This window comes from Cynocephalus volans, chromosome 4 (genome assembly GCF_027409185.1).
Source record: "Cynocephalus volans isolate mCynVol1 chromosome 4, mCynVol1.pri, whole genome shotgun sequence".
In the NCBI taxonomy this organism is placed as follows: domain Eukaryota; kingdom Metazoa; phylum Chordata; class Mammalia; order Dermoptera; family Cynocephalidae; genus Cynocephalus; species Cynocephalus volans.
The window spans coordinates 149,905,143-149,925,445 of record NC_084463.1 but is presented as its reverse complement, the minus strand read 5'-3'; the positions used below and the strand labels follow the sequence as shown (position 1 = coordinate 149,925,445).

The window sequence follows — 20,303 nt, the reverse complement described above, 5'->3', positions numbered from 1 at the left end:
GAGGCTGAAGTTGATTGATGTAGTTTTCTTTAAGATAGAGAGAAAACTCTTCCAAAGTGTTATAGAAATTATGCTTTCTAGAGTTTCATCATTCTGAAGGTTTGCACTTTTTGATAACATTACTTTAACAATGAATACAAATTTAGCACTAAAAATTGTAAAGAAAGGATCAGGAGAGGTAAAGCCTTTGAGGAGATGGTGCCACCATAATTACAATGTTCATTCTGAGGATGCTAGAAAAGGTCATTTTTATGAGTCAACACAGGAATTTCTGAGTTTTAAAATACTTATATATTTGAGTTGAAGGAAATACAGCTTGGTATATCTTCAGGCTTTCTAATGATTTTATACACTTCTGTGATAATTGCCTTCCTATTCTGCAACAGAGTAGCAATCTGGTTCAGTGGTGAAGTTGTAATTTTGACAGGTTCCCTACTCTTCTTAGTGTCTCTGATGCTCTCAACATACCCATCTAGATGGCTTGTTCATTATCTTTTAACTTTCCATTACTATTTTTTAATCTATCAACTTCACTAGGTGTATTATATTATTAAATAAAAATTGAATCCCTGACTTTAAGAATAAGATAAAATGTGCTGCTTTGTCCAAGCCTTCTTTAGATTAAGCTGGAGATCATGGTAATAACCACCAGTGGTTCCCTAATCAGCCTCCACATTTCATGTGATGGGAACATAGCTGATGTAGGTATTGCAGAAGGCTTTTGATTAAAGCTACATGTGTGATTATCTTGTTTTGAAGCGTGTAATCTCTGTTATATTTATGAATGTTATTTTGAGAAAGAATAAACATTATGCACAAACATTTCATAACCACAAGACTCATTTAATATTGATTTTAGAAATAAGTTATTTTCTTGTTACTCATTGTTTCACTGCAGAGTCAATCACAGTCTTCTTCCTCTTGTAGTGTACAGGAGATCACTACAGACCAAGATTTCTCTTACAGCAACTTTTTAAAAAGGGAAATTGTGATAGCCTACAGGCCCATCCATATTGTTGCAAAATACATTTCTTTCTTTTTAAAGACTGCATACTATTCTATTGTGCATGCGTGCACACACACAGACACACACACACACACACACACACACACACACATTTTCTTTATCCATTCATCTTCCCATGTGTATGTAGGTTGTTTCCATATATTGGCTATTCTGAATAATGCTGAAATAAACATGGGAGTGCAGATGTCTCTTCAACCTACTGATTGTAAATTCTTTCCTGTGGATATATACCCAGATTTGGAATTGCAAAATTATATGCTAATTCTATTTTTGCTTTGTTGAGAAACCTCCATATTTTTTTTCCAAAATGGCTGTACTAATTACATGCTCACCAGCAGTGTACCAGGGTTCCTTTAAATACTGCATGATTTCACTTGTATGTGGAATCTAAGAAAGTCAAACTCATATGATACAGAATAGAGTGTTGGTTACCAGAGCTGGGGAGGAAGGGAGATGAAAAAAGGAGAGATGTTGGTAAAAAGTTTCAGGTAGACAGAAGAAATAAGTTTTAATGATTTACTGCACAGAACAGTAACTACACTTAATAAAAATGGATTGTGTAATTCAAAAATGTGAAAATAATAGATTTGAAATGTTATCAACCCAAACATGATAAGTTATGTGATGAATTTGTTAATCAACCTGATTTAATCATTCCAGAATAAAACATATACCAAAATATCACATTGTACCCCATAAATATATGCAATTATTATTTGGCAATTTGAAAAAAAAGGTAAATTGCTCAAATTATATTTTAAAGAAATTCCTGGAAGTGACTAAAATTCCAAAGAGGGAAGAGACCTTCCTTGCTGAGCTGACAGTCACTAACTATTTCCTTCACTGCATACGTTTTATGATTCTTTAACCAGGCAGAATTTGGGACTTGGCCCTTGCAAAGGGTCACTAATGGCTAAACAATGAATCCAACAGAGCTTGGAAGACACAAAAGAATTTACTGATAAATTGAAAACTAAGGAATCTTAAATCTTAGTTTGTTCTTTTTCCAAGTTCCTTGAGGTGTAAACTTGGGTTGTTCATTTGTGATCTTCCTAAAATTTTCATGTAGGCATTTATCATTATAAACTTCCCTATTAGGGGATTCTGTAAATTTTGGTATGTTGTGCTTACATTTTTGCTTGTCAAGATATTTTTTAATTTCTCATTTGATTTCTTCTTTGATCCACTGGTTGTCCAGAAGGGTTTAAATTTACACATTTATGTGATGTTTCCACTTTTCCTCCTATTAATGATTTCTAGTTCAATAGCATTGTGATCAGTAAAGACACTTTATATTATTTCAATCTTCTTACATTTGTCAAGTCTTGTTTTGTGGCCTAAAATATGATCTGTCCTAGAGAATATTCCCTTTGTGCTTGAGAAGAAAGACACCCATCTCTTAAACCACATTTTAAAAAAATTAAAAAAATGAATTCAAAATAGGTTAAAGCCTAAAGGTAAAACCCGAAACAGTAAAACTTGTGGAAGAAAATGTAGGGGATAAGCTCCTGGACGTTGGACTTGGCAATCATGTTTTAAACTTGATACCAAGAGCACAGGTGACAAAAGAGAAAATAAACATATGGGGATAAATCAAGCTAACAAGTTCCTGTACATCAAAGGAAACAATGAGCAAAATAAAAAGGCAACCCATGAAATGGGAGAAAATATTTGTAAACCATATATGTGTTTAGGGGTTACTGTACAAAATATAAAGAAACCCATACAACTCAGTAGGAAAAAAAAAAAAAAAACACCAACAAACAACAACAACAACAACAAAAACTAACACAACTAAAAAAATGGGCAAAAGACCTGAATAGACATCTTTCCAAATAAGATATGCAAATGGTAGCATGCTTATGAAAATATGCTCAAAATCACTAATCATCACAGAAATACAAATCAAAACTACAATATGACATCACTTCATGCTTGTCAATATGGCTGTGATTAAAAAGTCAAAGGTGAGAGTTGGTGAGTACATAGAGCAAAGAGAACCCTTGTACACTGTTGTTGGAGCTGTAAATTTGTGACGTCATTACGCAGAACAGTATGATGGTTCCTCAAAAAATTAGCAACAGACCTACCATACAGCCCAGCAATCCCACTACTGAGTTTATATCTAAAGGAAATAAAATCAGTATGTCGAAGAGATATCTGCATTCACATGTTCTCTGCAGCATTATTCCCGATGGTCAAGATGTGGAAACAACCAGTCTCCATAAGTAAATGAATGAATAAATTAAAAGAGGTATATTTACATATAAAATGGAATATAATTTACCCTTCCAAAAGAAGAAGATCCTACCATTTGCAATAACATAGATGAAACTTGAGGATATTATGCTAAATGACATAAGCCTGACCCAGAAAGATAAATACCACATGATATTAGTTATATGTAGATTCTTGTTAAAAAATCAAACTCACAGTAACAGATAGTAGAGTGATGGTTGCTAGGGACTGAGATGGGGGAGAGGAGGGCAATATTGCTCAAATGGAACATATTTTCATTATAAGATAAATAAGCACTGGAGGCCAAATGTACAGCATAATAACTATAATTAGTAATAACATATTGCATTCTGGATATTTCCTTTGAGAATATATTTCGGTGTTCTCACTACAAAAGAATAGTAATTATGTGAAGTGATGGATATGTTAATTTGCTTGACTGCGTTAATTAACTTACAATGTATGCATGTATCAAAACATCAGTCCGTAGGCCTTAAATATACATGATTTTTATTTGTCAATCATACCTCAATAAAGCTGGAAAACAAAAAAAGAAACTGAAAACTCATGACAGCTTCTGCCACAGGACATTTGTTGAGTTCTGATCATGCACAGAATGCTGGAGATCTGGACCAGAAAGGCAGGTTGACATCTTCTACAGAATTTTCATGATGTTTAGGAGATAAGATCTGACTAGGGAATTGCAAGCTTCCACAAAAGCTTGACCATCTCCTCCTCACAATATCTGTTTGTCTTTTAAGTTGTATTTAGTACCAGAAGAAAATGCAAAAGTCAAACTTCCAGAAGGTAGAACTCTATATCTCTACCCTATGTATCTGCCTTTCAGATCTGGGAGGGGCACACACCTGTCAGGCCTCAATCAAAAGCTTAGCAGGGCCACATCCAAGGAAAAGGAATAAATTATGGGGTGGACTGAGTCTTATCAAAACCTTGTTTGTCCAGCAAGAGAATTTTAATGGCTCCTTTACTAATTGAAGGAAGACCTCTCTTATCCTCTTTTATTCCACACTTATTTACTTACGATAAATCACTGTTTTAAATTCCCTCTGTTTAAAATCCAAGAGTAATTATTCTCTTATCCTGACCAGACACTGACTTATATGTAGAGTCTTTCTTTTCTCAGAATCAATAGCCTAGTGAAAACCATTTTTTTAATGAACAAACTACACCCCTAAGCTTGAATTAAATTACAACAATTACATGGGAGGAAAATTATACTTCATTAGTCTAATTCTCAATGATAATTTAGGTATTATGAGAAGGTGGTCAAAGGCACAATGCAAGTGAAGACTGTGGACATTACCAAGTATATGTATGTTGTATCATGTACTATATATACTCACAACTATATATATGAAAATACATACAATTACATATGTATATATGTATGTATGTATGTGCATATATATGTATATATATATATAAAATCAATTTCCTGATGTTAAAGTGACAAGATGTTCTATGTTTTTCCTGACTCCTGTGTTTACCCTTAATATGTCTACAGCAAAAGCTCTTTTTGAAAGAATATCGACCTTTTCTAGGAAAATCACTTTTTAAGGAGAGGGGAAAGAAGGTCACAAATCTCCCAAACACACTATCGATAATCATAATGTTGTTCTGCCAACAATATATTAACCGATAATCTAATTTTTTTAATTTTAACTTCTCAATATACATTGTACTCGATTTTCATAACGCTTTATTAACCAATAATCAGTTGATTAAATAATTGGAATCACCACTTGCACTGTAAGAGTTGGGAAATCAGTAACATAGTAAACCACTTTTTGATAAATAGAATAAATCTAAAAATAGCATAAGGAGTAAGAAAGCAATTTGGTGACAATTAATTTTTTGAATGTGTGCTTCACATCTTTGTTCCTAAGGCTATAGATCAATGGGTTCAGCATGGGAATCACCACTGTATAAAACACAGAAGCTACTTTAACTAGAAGTGAAGAAGTTTTAGGGTTAGGAACACAGTAAAGGAAAAGGATGGTTCCATGGAAGATGGTGATGGCAGTCAGGTGGGAGGCACAGGTGGAGAAGGTTTTTCGGCGCCCACTTGCAGAAGGTATCTTCAGAACAGTGATGAAAATGAGTATATATGACATGAGAATAATCATCAGGCTGCACACTTCATTGAATATAGCAATAGTAAAAAACACCATCTGGATAATATAGGGGTCTGAGCATGAGACAGAGATAATAACAGAATGGTCACAGATAAAATTATTCATGATGCTAGACTTACAATAGGACAGTGTAAGAAGAAAATACGTGAGTGTCAGGGAACACACTACACCCCATGTGTAAGACCCACCCACCAGAAGAGCACAAAGCTTCTGAGACATAGTAGTGCTATAGAGCAAAGGGTTGCAAACAGCCACAAAACGGTCATAGGCCATTGCTGCCAGCATGAACGTTTCTGTCACTCCAAAACTGCAAGTGAAACAAAATTGTATGATGCAGCCTGAGAAAGAGATGGTTCTGTCTTCCACAACCAAGTTCTCCAACAGTTTCGGTGTAACTACGGTGGAATAACAGAAATCTACAAAGGACAAGTGACTCAGGAAAAAGTACATGATTGTGTGGAGTTTTGAATTGACCTTGATGATGATTATCATGCCCAAATTCCCCACCACAGTGACTGTGTAGATGGACAAGAGAACCAGAAAGAGTGGAACCCGAAATTCTGGGTATTCTGAAAAACCCATGAGAGTAAAAGTGAGTGTGCTGCTTTGATTTCCTTCAGATAACGTCATGATTCCTGTTGGATAAAATAAAACAAAAAGTTATTTGTGGAAAGCAGACTGAAGACAGAAATGAGACACAGAGACAGGAAAGAGGCTTCAAGTGTTTCTGTGAAGAGTGACACAGAAGAGTGGCTCTCAAAGTGCAGTCCCCAAACAGCAGCCGCAGCAGCACCTGGAACTTCTTAGGATTCCAAATTCTGCAGCCTCATTATGAGACTTCCAAATCTTGCCCACACTTCGCAGTTTCACCTGGCCTCCAAGTGATTTTGATGCATGCTAAAGGGTGAGAACTAGTGGTATGGAAAATATATAGTAATTATGCTATGGTTGAAAATCAGCACTTGCCAGTATTGTTCATATAGAACAGGAATAGAAATTAATGGTTCAAAGGATATTATACAAAACGGAGGCAAGAGAGACAGAACAGAAGCACAAAGAGCCTTGTCATCATTCTAAGAATGACACTAAAGATCAATAAGATGGCTTGACACTGCGATTGGTGGTGCATGAATGTTAGTATTAATATTTTTTGCATTTTCTACCTTTTCTAGGCATAATACAAGATCAAATAAACCTAGAATTTAAGACTTGGGATGACTCTCAAAATTTACCTGGCCCATAGCTTCTGTCTAGTGTTTCAGAGTTTGTGACAGAATCTGATCAATTAGTTGTTTTTATACTGTCCATTAAAACCTTCCACAATGCACATTGCCACCTACTGTATTTTTATGTGTCTTTTATTAACATTTTGTTTAACTTACATTATTTATTAAATAAAGATAATCAATAAAATTTTTATTAACTGATTATTAACATGCTTTAGGTTATCCTTTCTGATATATACATATACATATCCTGATATATATACATATGTGTGTATGTATATATATATATATATTTACCTTAATATTATTAACAATATTTTCGTAAAAATATATGTTCTGCTAAACAACAAAAATTACACAATTAAAATTGCACATTCCTTAACCAATAAAAAAAATCCCTTTTTTATGATTTGGCAAATTTAGGGAAGATAAGGGGTTAAAGGAGGGAGGACATAAAAAGAATGGTCCTGTAATGAGTGAAGCAGAAGGAATGAAGATATAGACACGAGGCTGCAGCAGAAACGCATGTATAATTTCTTCCAACTTCTCAGGTTTACCTGGAACAAGTTCGGACTCCTGACTCAGCCCCGTGAGTTTCTACCTTTACATGAACTATAAGCAACCCGACACAAAGCATTTATCACGAGCATATTATTTCCAGTAGCAAGTGGGCCAGGTATATGCACTTTAACATTAACTATTGTTCACACTTTTAATAAATGAATCCCCCTCAACATTTTATCATATTAGTAAATCCTGCAATTACTACTCTGGCTATTTGGCACACTTATTAGGTAAATAACAAAAAGATACTCAGATAAAAACTTGATATTTAAGCCTTGGCAATTTCAAATAACTTTCTACCACCAATGGTTAGAAATAGACTTGTACTCAAATCAAAACCAGGCCAAGGGGTGTTCAACATCTACCAATACCCCATATTCTGCAACATTTTTCCATTTTACATCACTGATTCCACTGTTGCCAGTTTCTGTAATATAAATTTAATTCTAATAAATACTTCATGCCTTGTTGGTGAAAATTTAAAATGTCCCTGCACATAAAAAGAGACATATGGAATTTTTAGAGTAATCTATACGAACTAGCCCTCCACGTTTTCCACTTCAGTTGAAAGATGTCAAAAGACAAACTAACCTGAAACCAGAAATTCTTGATTAATTTACTGAGAATTTCCTTTTATAATTAATGAACCTCTGGCAGTTTTCTTCCCAGTAATCAAACATTCCTTAAGATAGCAACAGGCTTGGGATTGGCAACGAAAGCGGTGGTACATTTCAATGAAGGTGCCGGTAAAACAGGATTTCATTTTCAGGACATAAGAAATCTCAGAGAGTACAAGGAAAAAACTGAAGGCTGAATACACAGTCATTACTCTGCTTAACTCTGGGTTTTATACCTGTCCCCATGACTATGGAGATGTAGACCTCAGGGAATTGTAATTGGGATATCCCTCAATGGGCCTCCAAACATACAATTTGTTGAAACACTGTGTCTGGTGTCATTGTGAGAGACGCATTTTTCTAAATTATTAGGGATAATTACTTCACCATATCTCTTCCATTAACTGCTGTTAAGTTTTGAATTGCTGAAATCATACATGTTCATTGAAGACTACATTACGGAATAGTTACCAAATCAGAATAAATAAATAAATAAATAAGTATACTTAAGTAGTTGGTATCATGTTAACTGCAGTTTAATTTTTGTACTGAAATATATAGTGGAGAAATCTGGCAAACACTACATAAGGCACAAGATAAAATTATCATCAGCAGTGATATGATGTGCACATCATGTACCCCTGATATGATGTGATTGAGGTGTCCATGTAGATTAAGATGCAGGTGTCCAAAAAATAATCTGTTCATCAATGCTGTGTTTTCAACTTAGCTTAGCATATTAGCCACACTGGGCACCTTGGAAAGACTGTGAACAACCTATCTCTAGCTTTTCCCATCTAGAGATGATGAAGTAGAAGTATTTATTCACTCTCTACAAGTATCATTCATTGAGACCCATTTCTGGAGGTTCCATGTTGGCCTATACATGACTAAACACACTCATGCTACCAGAATAAAAAGCCTCTGGATAGAAAGTGATGGGTAGTTTCAGCAAAATAAAAGAAAAAAAATCTGAAGAAATAAAATATAATAAATAGAAAAAGAAGCCAGAAGAAATTAATGGAGTAAATAGCAAAGATAAAAGAAGAGATAAACAAATCCAAAATTGTTCATTGAGAAAACTGATAAAACTGATTAAAATCTCCTATATTTATTCAAAGAAAAAACAACAGAGATAAGGCAAAAATAACTAATTTTAGTAATGAAAAGTGGGAATCATTATAGATCCTGCCAATTTTAGAAGGAGACTATTATGAAGCATATTGTATCAGCAAATTTGAATACTTAGATATACTGGATGAAGTCTTAAAAGAAACAACAAAATGAATGGACTCAAGAGTAAATAGAGATTTTAATCTTCCTACCAATCTTAGAGAAATTGAATTCATAATTGAAACCTTTTCTGTGAAATAAAAACCTTTTCTATTTTTCACTGAATTCTAACATCATGCATAATTTTTCTGTGGATTGAACAGAAAGAAATACTTCCCAGTTAATTTTAACAGACTCGCATAGATCTCTCCCTCATGTAGTTGATCAAGCTGTAGTTTAAATCCTGCGTTTCTCTGTTGATTCATTTCCTGGAAGATCTCTACAGCTCTGAGAGAAGGGTGCACAGGCCCCCCACACTTATTTCAGGGGGCTTTGTATCTATTTATGTGTAGTAGTACTTGACATGTATATCTGGTTGCTCCAGTGTTGGATGAATTTATATTAATCATTGTTGTGTCTTCTTGCTGAATAGATCCCTTTATCATTATATAGTGGCTTTCTTTGTCTCTGTTTTTAAGAGGAAACACTGGATTATCTTTCTGTTCTCTCTGTAACAAATAATATTATGTACTTGTCATATGAAAAGATGGTCAAAGAGTGTGCGGCCAAAAATATAGGGATAATACTGTTACAGAAAAATCATAGCCAGTTATTTATTTTATAATATTATGTAAATTTTTAAACTTTCATGATATTTGTGGTTTCTATCAGCTTTTTTCCCCTTTTGTATTTTAACTTCTCAATAGACGTTGTAGTTGATTTTCATGTCCCTTATGCTTTAGGTGATGAGGTTTGTCTCTTTTTATGGATTTTGGATTAAAGTCTATTTTATCTTTTATAAGAGTAGCTATTCCTGCTTGTTTTTGGTTTCCATTTGTGTGGTGTATCTTTTTCCATCCCTCCACTCTTAGTCTGTATGTGTCTTTCCATGTTAGGTGAGCCTCTTGAAGACAGCATAGAGTTCGGTCTAGCTTTTATATTTTATTTTCCACTTTTTTTAAGTTTATTTATTTGTTAATATTATTTTTTTTTTTACATTCTTTGATGTTGTTGCAGAGCAGTTGACAGAGAGGGGGAGAGAAGAAAAGGGAAGGAAATAGGGTTGGAGAAGAAGGAAGAAGGAAGGGTGGGGTGAGGCCTGTGGCACCCACCTCATTCCTTCATGAGAAACCAGGGGCTTCCAGCAGTGTCTTGGTCATTGCTGGGCAGGCTGGGTACACATGGCAGGGAGGTGGGGCTGAAGCCCTTGCCACCACGCTGCTCCAGATTGGAAGCCTGGAGCACTTCCTGTGGCAGCTTGGTTGTCATCACTGTGCTGGTTACATGTTTCAAAGGGTTGTGGTTGGCTGAGGCCCTTGGCTACCCACTGCTGCAGCTCAGGAGAGCCCAGGGGCTTTCTGTGCTGGTTACATGTGTCAAGGGGTTGTGGTCAAGTCCCTCAGCCCCACACTGCCCTGGCTTGGGAGAGCTCAGGGTGCTTCCTCTGGTGGTTGTTGCTGGGCTGGTTGCTGTGTCAGGGTGCATGGCTGAGGTCCCCCAGGGCCTCTGCCCTGTCTTGGTAGCCCAAGGGTCTTCCAGTCCTCCTTGATTTTACAGGTGCTCTTTGATGATGTGATAACTTTACTAGTTAATATCAAGCTTTGTCTCTGGTCTGTGGGGATTTTGTTTTTTCTTCTATTTCTGTGTTGGATTATTTGCTGTTCAAATCACTTAAACTCTGCACTGGAACTAATTTTTTTTTCTTTTTCTTACTTATAAAATGGGGGGGCTTTCCTGTGGGGACCAGTACTTGAGCTCTGTGGTTGAGCTAAATTGCTCCTTTGCTGCAGATTCCCTGGGTGCCACAGGCCTCACCCCACCCTTCCTTCTTCCTTCTTCTCCAACCCTATTTCCTTCACTCTTCTTCTCTCCCCATCTCTGTCAACTGCTCTGCAACAACATCAAAGAATGTAAAATCTGAGGTGCAGCTCAGATTTTATTGGTTGACCTTATAGGTATTTCAGGCTCTTGTGAGATTCAGTGCACCTGGGTTGTGTAGAAACTCTGGTTTGGACTTTAGTGTTTTCAGCAAACTGCACCCCTTGCAGTTCTATATTCTTACCTAATAATAAGAATTATTATAATGTGACTCCTTATCTTCAGTTGTTGTGGCTCCTTGCTCCTATGTGCCCATGAAAACACTATTACTCATCTTGCTGTCCTGGGGGCCACCAAGACCCTCTTGTCCACTGCCACTTCCAAGCAACTTCATATGAAGGGTACAGCTGTGGCTTTTGCCAGCTCCTGCTCCATTTAATCACTAGCTCCAGTTTTGAAATGACGGAAGCTCGAAACTGTTGGAGCAGTTTCTTTCTCTCATCGTGGCTTTTCCCACCTCCATGCATCCCATTTTCTGCTTCTCTGTAGAGTTTCAGTTGAGAAGTCTGCTATTAATCTGACGGGGGTCTCACATATACGTGGCTTGATGCATTTTTCATTTGCTTTTAGGATTCCTTCTCTGTCTTTGAGCTTTGCCAGTTTGACTATATCGTGTCCTGGAGATACTTTTGTATTGAATTTGTGTGGGGATCTTTGAGCTTCCTGGATCTGAAGGTCTGTGTATTTCACTATACTTGGGAAGTTTCCCATTATTATAACAATGAATAGATTTTCAATGCCTTTACCTTTCTCCTCCCCTTCTGGAACACCCATGATACCAATGTACATGTGCTTAAGTTTGTCTGCTAGCTCTCATATACTTTCTCCTTTTTTAAAAAAAAATATTTTTCCCTTTTTTAATTTCTATTTTCATCTACCTGTTATTATTATTTTTTTTAAGAAAATTTTTTAGAAATCAGAGATTCTTTCTTCTGCTTGCTGTAAGATTCCACTTCAGCTCTCGGTTGTGTTTATTTCATTGAATGAGGATTTCAGTTCCAGGAGTTCTACTACATTCCTTTTCAAGGTGTTATTCTCTTTGTGAATTTCCTCCTTCATGTCCTGGATATTTTTTCTTGTTTCATTGTGATGTCTTACTGAGTATTCTCTTATCTCATTGAGTGTCCTCAAGATTGTTAGTCAGAATTCCTTTTTATTCATTTCAAAGGTTTCCTGTCCCATAAGGTCAGGTACTTGAGAATTATTATATTCCTTTGGTGATGTCATATTTTCCTGAAATTTTCATTTTTCTCGTATTTCGACATTGATTTCTTGTAATCTTGTAGCTTACTTGCTTCTTCTATTTCTCGGGAGTGGACTTTGAGGAGAAAGACTTCCTCCTCTATTTCTAGGTTCTTCTAGTGACTCTCCTTTGTCAATGCAGTTGAGTATGTGATGAGCCACCTGCATGGTGGTCACAGCTGCTACTGCAGTGGCAAGCTGCACTTGTGGCAATAGAAGCAGTAGTAGCAGTGGTTTTGGATCACCTCTGTGGAAGTGGTTCAAGCCTCCCTGTTCTGTTGGCAGTGCTCCTCCTAGCTCCGGCACTGGCTGGTGGGGTAAATTGGGGCTGACTGGGACACTTCCCTACCTTGAGCTTCCCTATCACAGTGCCAGCTCTCCTGCCTGCTGAGCAAGATGGCAGGGGTGGTTTGGTTCTACCCAGGGTGCTTCTCTGCCTAGGGCCTCCCTCTCATGGTGGTACCATTCCTCCTCTCTAACTTTTTAAATTATTATGTTTCATAGTTTCCAAGACTTTGCTGAAATTCCTCATTTGTTTATGTATGTTGTCGACCTCTTCCAACAAGAGTCCATAGAAGTTGTAGTAATTTTAAATTGTTTTCTAATATTTCTATAATCTAGTTTTTATCTGATGTAGTTCTGTTCATTTGTCTGTTTCATAGAGAGTTGTTCTCTCCTACATTTTTGTATGCCTTGTGATTTTTGTTTTGGAATGAATATAATTTGTAGGATAATAGAAACCAAAGAAATGGTATTTTTCCTGGTGATCAATTCATTTCCTTTGCTTGCTCAGCATTAAGTGTGCAAGTTGAGTGGAGCTTCAGTTCTTCTAATATTGTGATTACCTCAGTATACCACATAACGAATTCCTCTGATTTTGCTTTATATTTTAGGTGGTGACTGGTTTGCCAAAGATTCTGGATGCCTAATTCATTTGAAGCTTTAGGCCTTTCCTTTGCACAGGAACATCTGGAGGACCTCTCTCCAGATATTTTACCTTATCCAGCAATGGAATTCTGTAACTAATTACTCTATGGATATTGTTTGTTTACTCAATGACCTCTGCTATCTTATGGTTTTTAGAATAATTTTAATATTTCAAATTATCTAATTATACAAAAATATCAGTTTTTGTGCCATAATATTGGGACAAAACTCTTTCTAGGTTTCTTCCACTTCGACTTAAGTCAGAAGTTTGATAAAATCGGATTATTCAACTAAATAAAATTAAAATAGGATTATAAAATTTTCATTTAATAAATCATGCTAACAAGTTTTTATAAACTGAGAAACTGAGAAAGTTAATATTTCTAATGACTATCTGTCAATTTCACTTGCCAAAAAGGAGATTACCAGATACACATTTACCAACAAAAACAAAAAATGGACATGAACATATATAGTCAAATATTAAAACTATTATAATATATTCATTGGTGATAAGGTCTCAAGAGATTTTAACATATTATATGTGTGGTGTGAAAAAAAATGTTGACATTGCTATTACAAAAATACAAAAAAACAATTTTTTTTCATCTTTTTCAGTATAAACAAATTTAAGGATGCTGAAACCTATGTCGTTTAAGCAATATAAATAAGAATTTATTCTAGATTAAATTTAGGAAGAATTATTTTTTAAGTTGATTGGAAATTCTACAAATTACATAGATTTTCAAAATTATATCTTTTAAGATGTGCATTACTAAAAAAAATGAATTATACTAATTAATTTATCATGCTCCATAGACCAGCTGTAGGACCTAACAAAGATACATTTATTTTTTTTCTAATTGAAACATGTTAATTAAAAGTATTTTATGCATACAGTATTGACTGCCATCACCTGTATATAACACGTGTCGCTCAAATCAATATCATTAGCATATTCATTATTACAAATGGTAATTACTCTTTGTGCCCCTGCCCAATGTCTCCTCAACTGCTCTCCGCCTCACTCCTTCCACCTCTAGTAACCATACACTGATTCTCTCCTTCTGAAATTCAATGTCTTATTGTGGTCTTTTCTTTCCTTCTTTATTTCCTTCTTTCCTTCTTAGCACCCAGTTATGAGTGAGGACCTGTGACAGAGCTCTTTCTATGTCTGGCTTATTTCACTTAATTTAATTTTGTCCAAGCTCATCCATGTTATTGCAAATGATAGAATTTCATTCTTTTTTATGTCTGAGTAGTATTCCTTTGTGTGTATATACCGCATTTTCCTTATCCAGTTGTCCATTGATGGACACTTAAGTTGGTTCCATATTTGGGCTATTGTAAATAGAGCTGCAATGAACATGGGAGTGCAGGTATCCCTTCAAAATGATGATTTCTCTTCCTTTGGGTATGTGAACAGAAATGGGATTGCTAAATCATATAGTAGTTTTATTTTTAGTTGTTTCAGAAAACTTCATACTTTATTCCATAAAGGATTTACTATTTTACTGTCCCAGCAATGGAATAGGAGGTTTCCCTTTCTCCACATCCTTTCTAGCATTTGTTTTTCTGTCTTTTGGATACTGGCCTATAAAACTGGGATGAGATGATATCTCAGTGTGGTTTTCCAAGTCCTCACCAGCATTTGTTATTCTTAATCTTTTTAATTCGGGACAGTATAACTGGGATGAGATCATATCGCAGTGTGGTTTGATTTGCATTTCCGTGACGATTAGTGATGTTGAGCATTTTTTCATGTACCTGTTGGCTATTTGTATGTCTGTATTTGAAAAATGTATATTCACCTCTTTTGCCCATTTTTTAATTGGATTATTTGTTTTTTCACTGCTCAACCATATTTTAATTGGACTACATATTATTTTCACTGTCAAGTTGTGCAAATTCCTTATATATTCTGGATATTAATCTCTTTTCAGATGTACAATTTGCAAATATTTTCTCCCATTCCATAGGTTGTCTTTCCTCTCTGTTGATCCTTTCTTTTGCTCTGCAGAAGTTTTTAGTTTTATATAATCCCATTTGTTTATTTTTTCTTTTGTTGCTTGTTCTTTTGGTGTATCACTCATAAAATCTTTACCCAGTCCTACTTCCTAAATGGTTCCCCCTATTTTTTATTTCAGTAGATTTATGGTTTCATGTCTTATACTTAAGTCTCAAATATATTTGAGTCGATTTGGGTATATGATGAGAACTGCAGGTCCAGTTTCATTCTTCTGTATATATGTGCCCAACTTTCCCAACAAACTTTATTGAAGAGGTGGTCTTTTCCCTGTTTGTTCTTGTTGCCTTTGTCAAAGATAAGTTGCCTGTAAGTATATGGGTTGATTTCTGGGTTTTCCATTCTTTTCCATTGGTCCATATGTCTGTTTTTATGCCAGTACAATGCCATTTTGATTAAAATAGCTTTGTAAGATATTTGAAGTCACTTAGTGTTATGCCTCTGGCATTATTATTATTATTATTTTTTACTCAGGATTGCTCTGACTATTGAGTGTCTCTTTTCCTTTTTCCATATGAAAGCTAGGATCATTTTGTTCTATTATTGTGAAGAATGTCATTGGTATTTTGATGGGGATTGCAATGAATCTGTAGACAGCTTTGAATAGTATGGGCATTTACACAATGTTAATTCTTCCAGTGCAAGAGCACCAAATGTCTTCCCACTATTTTGTGTCTTGTTTTTCTTAATTCACAAGCATTTTGCAGTTCTCTTTGTAGTGATTTTTCTCCTCCATGGTTAAATTGATTCCTAGGGTTTTTGGTTTTGTTTTGTTTTTGACTATTGTACATAGGCTTGTTTTCTTGATATCTTTTTCTGCAACTTTGTTATTGGGGTATAAAAATGCTACTGATTTGGTGGTACTGATTTTGTATTCTACAACATTCTTAAAACTGTTAATCAGCTATGACACTTTTGGTAAATTCTTTAGGTTTTTCTATATTTATGTTCATGTCATCTACAAACAGGGACAGATGTTAACTTTGTGTTTTCTAGTCTAGACGCCCTTTATTTCTTTCTCTTGCCTTATTGCTCTGGCTAGTACTGCCAATACTATATTAAGTGGGAGTGGTAAGAGTGGGCATCATTTGAAATCTGAAGTTTGAAAATGAAGAAAACAGAATTTTACACCAGTATTCATTGAAAATGTTAGTGCCTGTGTCATTCAATCCTTAAATTATTGTCTTAATTATTTCACCCACTAATTATAAATCTTTGATAAGAGCATATGAATAGTATGCACTCTATTTTCTCAGAATAAAATTTAAGATATTTTCTCCTGTAGTTAATGAAAATGTAATCATCTTTTGCAGTGCAAGGGAGAAAAAATAAGGATTTCCTCTTCGAAAATCACTTATTCCTTATTGCTTCCAATAAAGACTGATATAATTTGCTATTATTTTTCTACCATTATTCTAGATAAGTTAAAGAATAAGAAAGTAGCAATGTAAAGTAGAAGACAGTTTATTTGTGAATATATAATACAATGTTGGTAATCATTAAAATTAATTGGGGAATAAAGGTGATTATAATTTATCATAAATTTATAACCATAAAACCATTGCAAATCATTTATTTGAACTTATATAAAATATTGCTCAGTTTTCAATTTCCTTCCCCAAAACATCCAGAATTTCTTCCCATGATCATTTCTCACTTAATTTGGAAGTTTCATCAAGACACAATGAGTAGAGAACACAGTAAGAATATAAGGAACTCAAGTAAAATTTATGATAGGAGAGATGAAAGAAAAGATAAATAACATATTATCACATTTCCATCTTTGTTACCTGTGTCTGTAAGCATCTCTTATAAATATTATACTTATTAGGGAAATACCAAACCTTCATAATATACACAATAGTCTTGATCTTCATGTGTCTGTGTAGATAACAATAAGAAATGCAATTAATTTACAACAACATTCAAGGGATATCAGCTCTCAATACCTATAACAACTCCATTATTTTACAAAGATTGCCTAGAGAGTTCTGATGAAGAGAATTTTCATATATCCTTGCTCACCCTGCCCTTTGAAACTTTACAAAGAAGAAAAAAAGAAATGTTGAATGTGAACATATCATCTCTATTCCTGTTTTTGGTATTCCATAAAGAAATCTAATATTTCAAAACATCTTATAAATCCATTCATCCCCTACATGGAAACTCTGTCTTAAAATTATTTAGAATACTAGCAACATCTTATTCAAGTGTGCGTTCCTTCAAGCACCTAACAATGTACCTTTCAAGCATATGATATAAAATATTAACTCAAGAATATTTATTGACTCATTTACTTAATAATACATAATCACTTCCTGAACATTGTTTTTTTTTCGTTTTTTTAAATCCTGAATAAAACTTGTTTCTTTCTCTTTGTTTCTCATAAAACCAGGACCATTTGCAAGGCCAAGTTAATATAGCACACAATTCTGAAGCAATCCCTCCTACATCCCAAGTGATATTAATGTACCTCTCCCACCAATCCTACTGTATTTACTGAGATCACTATATTTTAAGTCCTAGAAGGTGAGACTAACTTTTCCCAAGTGCCATTTATTTCATCATATTTACAACACAAAATCAGTTGTTCAATTTAGCACCTACGACCAGAAAACAAGAAATGAGAGAAGTAGACTTTATGACACTTATTCATTACACCAGCATATTGTCCACACTAATATATGCTTTTTGGAACTCTCAATGAACTACATCATATTGTTAAGACTTTATAGGCAAAGTCAAATTCAAGGTAGTTCATCCTCTCTGCTTGATCAAGATGAGCCAAGTGTAGTCTCTCTGACAAGAATCATATATTTATTCCATTGTAAAATGTTTTCTCTCTTTGAAATCTATTTTTTAATAAAATTTGATGCACAGTTCATTAAAAAAATTAATTCCTTCTGCAATAACCAAAAAAAAAAAAAAAGGGATGCAGTCAATGTGAAAAATATTTTCTGTCCATTATCTTGAGGGCTGTATCCTTGACATCTTTATTTCTCAGACTGTAGATCAGGGGATTCAACATGGGGATCACCACTGTGTAAAACACAGAGGCCACTTTGACTGTGTGTCTTGAGTTTTTGGAGTTCGGCACACAGTAGAGGAAGAGGATGGTCCCGTGGAAGATGGTGATGGCGGTCAGGTGGGAGGCACAGGTGGAGAAGACTTTGCGATACCCACTAGCTGAATGCATCTTCAGGGCTGTGATAACGATGAACATATAAGACGTGAGAATGATGAGCAGTGTGATTATTTCATTAAAGGTGGCACCAGTGAAAAGAAGTATCTGGGTGAGATAAGAATCAGAGCAAGAGACGGACATCAGGGACGATAACTCACAGAAGAAGTGATTGATTGTGTTGAAGCCCCGAAAACATAATTTTAAAGCAGAGCACATGAGTGTCAAGGAGCATGCCACTCCCCACAGGTATGATACCACCACCAGCATGGCACAGAGTTTCTGGGACATGGCAACTGTGTAGAGCAGAGGGTTGCAAATGGCCACAAAACGATCATAGGCCATCACAGCAAATAGAATCAATTCAGTGACCACAAAAGTGCAAAAGAAAAAGAACTGCACCATACAGCCTGAGAATGAAATGGTTCTGTCTGCCACAACTAGGTTCAGCAGCATCTTGGGAGCAATGACGGAAGAATAGCAGAAATCCACAAATGAGAGGTGGCTGAGGAAAAAATACATGGGAGTGTGCAGTTTGGGGTTAATTTTGATGATCATAATCATTCCGAGATTCCCGACTACACTGAAACTGTAGATGGCCAGAAATACCACGAACAAGGGAACCTGCAGTTCCGGATAGTCTGAGAAGCCCAAGAGTGTGAAAGTGGCCTCAGAAGACACATTTCTCTCTGCCAGAAACATGTTTCCCTTTGGTGCAACCTGAAAATCTGTCTTGGTAATAAAATATACAAAGTGATTGACACATAGACCACGTGTAACTCTTCCCTCTGTAGAACGTAAGATGAGACAAAATAGATATCTTGTATGATACTCATAGGTATTAATTATCAGAACAGGAATAACTAAACTTTTAGAAATAGAATTACTAGTAAATGTCACTTTCTCAAATATTGCAATATTAATTCTACCATGTGTATCAAGTGTAATTTTAGAAACAAACAAGTGCAATAATTATTAACTTAACCAATTTGTGTGGTAATATGTAATCAAATCCTAATGTGAAACATTTAACTCATTTAACTTCATGAATTCTGCAAAGGAAAGTCTAGAAAAATAAAATGATTTATTATATTGGTCCTACAGTTATTAATGAAAAGTGAAAGCACCTCAATTAACTTCTATAATTGTAGCTATTCCCTATATAACAATGATATGTGCATATATTGTCATATACCAAAAGAGTATATGACATATATATATATACATATATATATATACACACATACATATACATATATGTAGTTTAATTGGTTTGGCATTTTAATCATTACTATTTTTATTGACTAAATAGATCAGACATTCAAGTTAATAACTTATGGTTTTCAACACGATTCCAATTGAACTGCCATATTTTACAGGTGAGCAAACAAAAAGTTGATAAAGCCATGACTTGCCCAATGACAAATAGATATTGGGTGAGCAACAAACCCAGTGTCCTTGACTCCCACTGCTGTATCCATCTTTTTATGCCTGGCTCTGATCTGCATAATAGACAAAGATCTTAACATTTTACTTCGTGAAGATCACATTTTCATACTTTACTTTGCTAAAACTTTTGATCACTTTTAAGGTAATCTTTATATTATAAAACTATGAAAACTAGTTTAGTGAAAGTGTTGAGGGCTTCACAGATGTTCTGAATATTCATGCTGAGATGAAATAAAGAGAATGGAATGTTTAACACATTGTCACCATTTAGGAATAAGTATGATAAAAAACAGACAAACATACATATTGCCGAAAAAACTTGCTTTTCCTAAGCCCCTCTCTCCTCCCCTTGTATGTCACTTAGAACACTCATTCCCTCCCTCTGTTGCCTGTTAAGGCTATGGATGGGAATCTTTAGGAGTCATTACATTCTGATGACATTAATGAGAGAAGTGTTCTTAATAGAGAGAATGCTGGGATTTCTTGAATCGATGCACAGG

At 35.0% G+C, this 20,303-nt stretch overlaps 2 protein-coding genes across 2 annotated transcripts; both read right to left on the bottom strand.

Annotated features, from left to right (window-relative positions):
- Positions 1-5,091: 5,091 nt before the first annotated feature.
- On the bottom strand, positions 5,092-6,051 carry LOC134376535 (olfactory receptor 5D13-like). The gene has a single exon (XM_063095047.1). The coding sequence runs from the start codon at positions 6,049-6,051 to the stop codon at positions 5,092-5,094; it is 960 nt and encodes a 319-aa protein (XP_062951117.1).
- A 12,060-nt stretch (positions 6,052-18,111) lies between these two features.
- Positions 18,112-19,056, bottom strand: LOC134375435 (olfactory receptor 5D16-like). Its single transcript, XM_063093865.1, has one exon. It carries the CDS (start codon positions 19,054-19,056, stop codon positions 18,112-18,114), a length of 945 nt encoding a protein of 314 aa, XP_062949935.1.
- Positions 19,057-20,303: the final 1,247 nt, after the last annotated feature.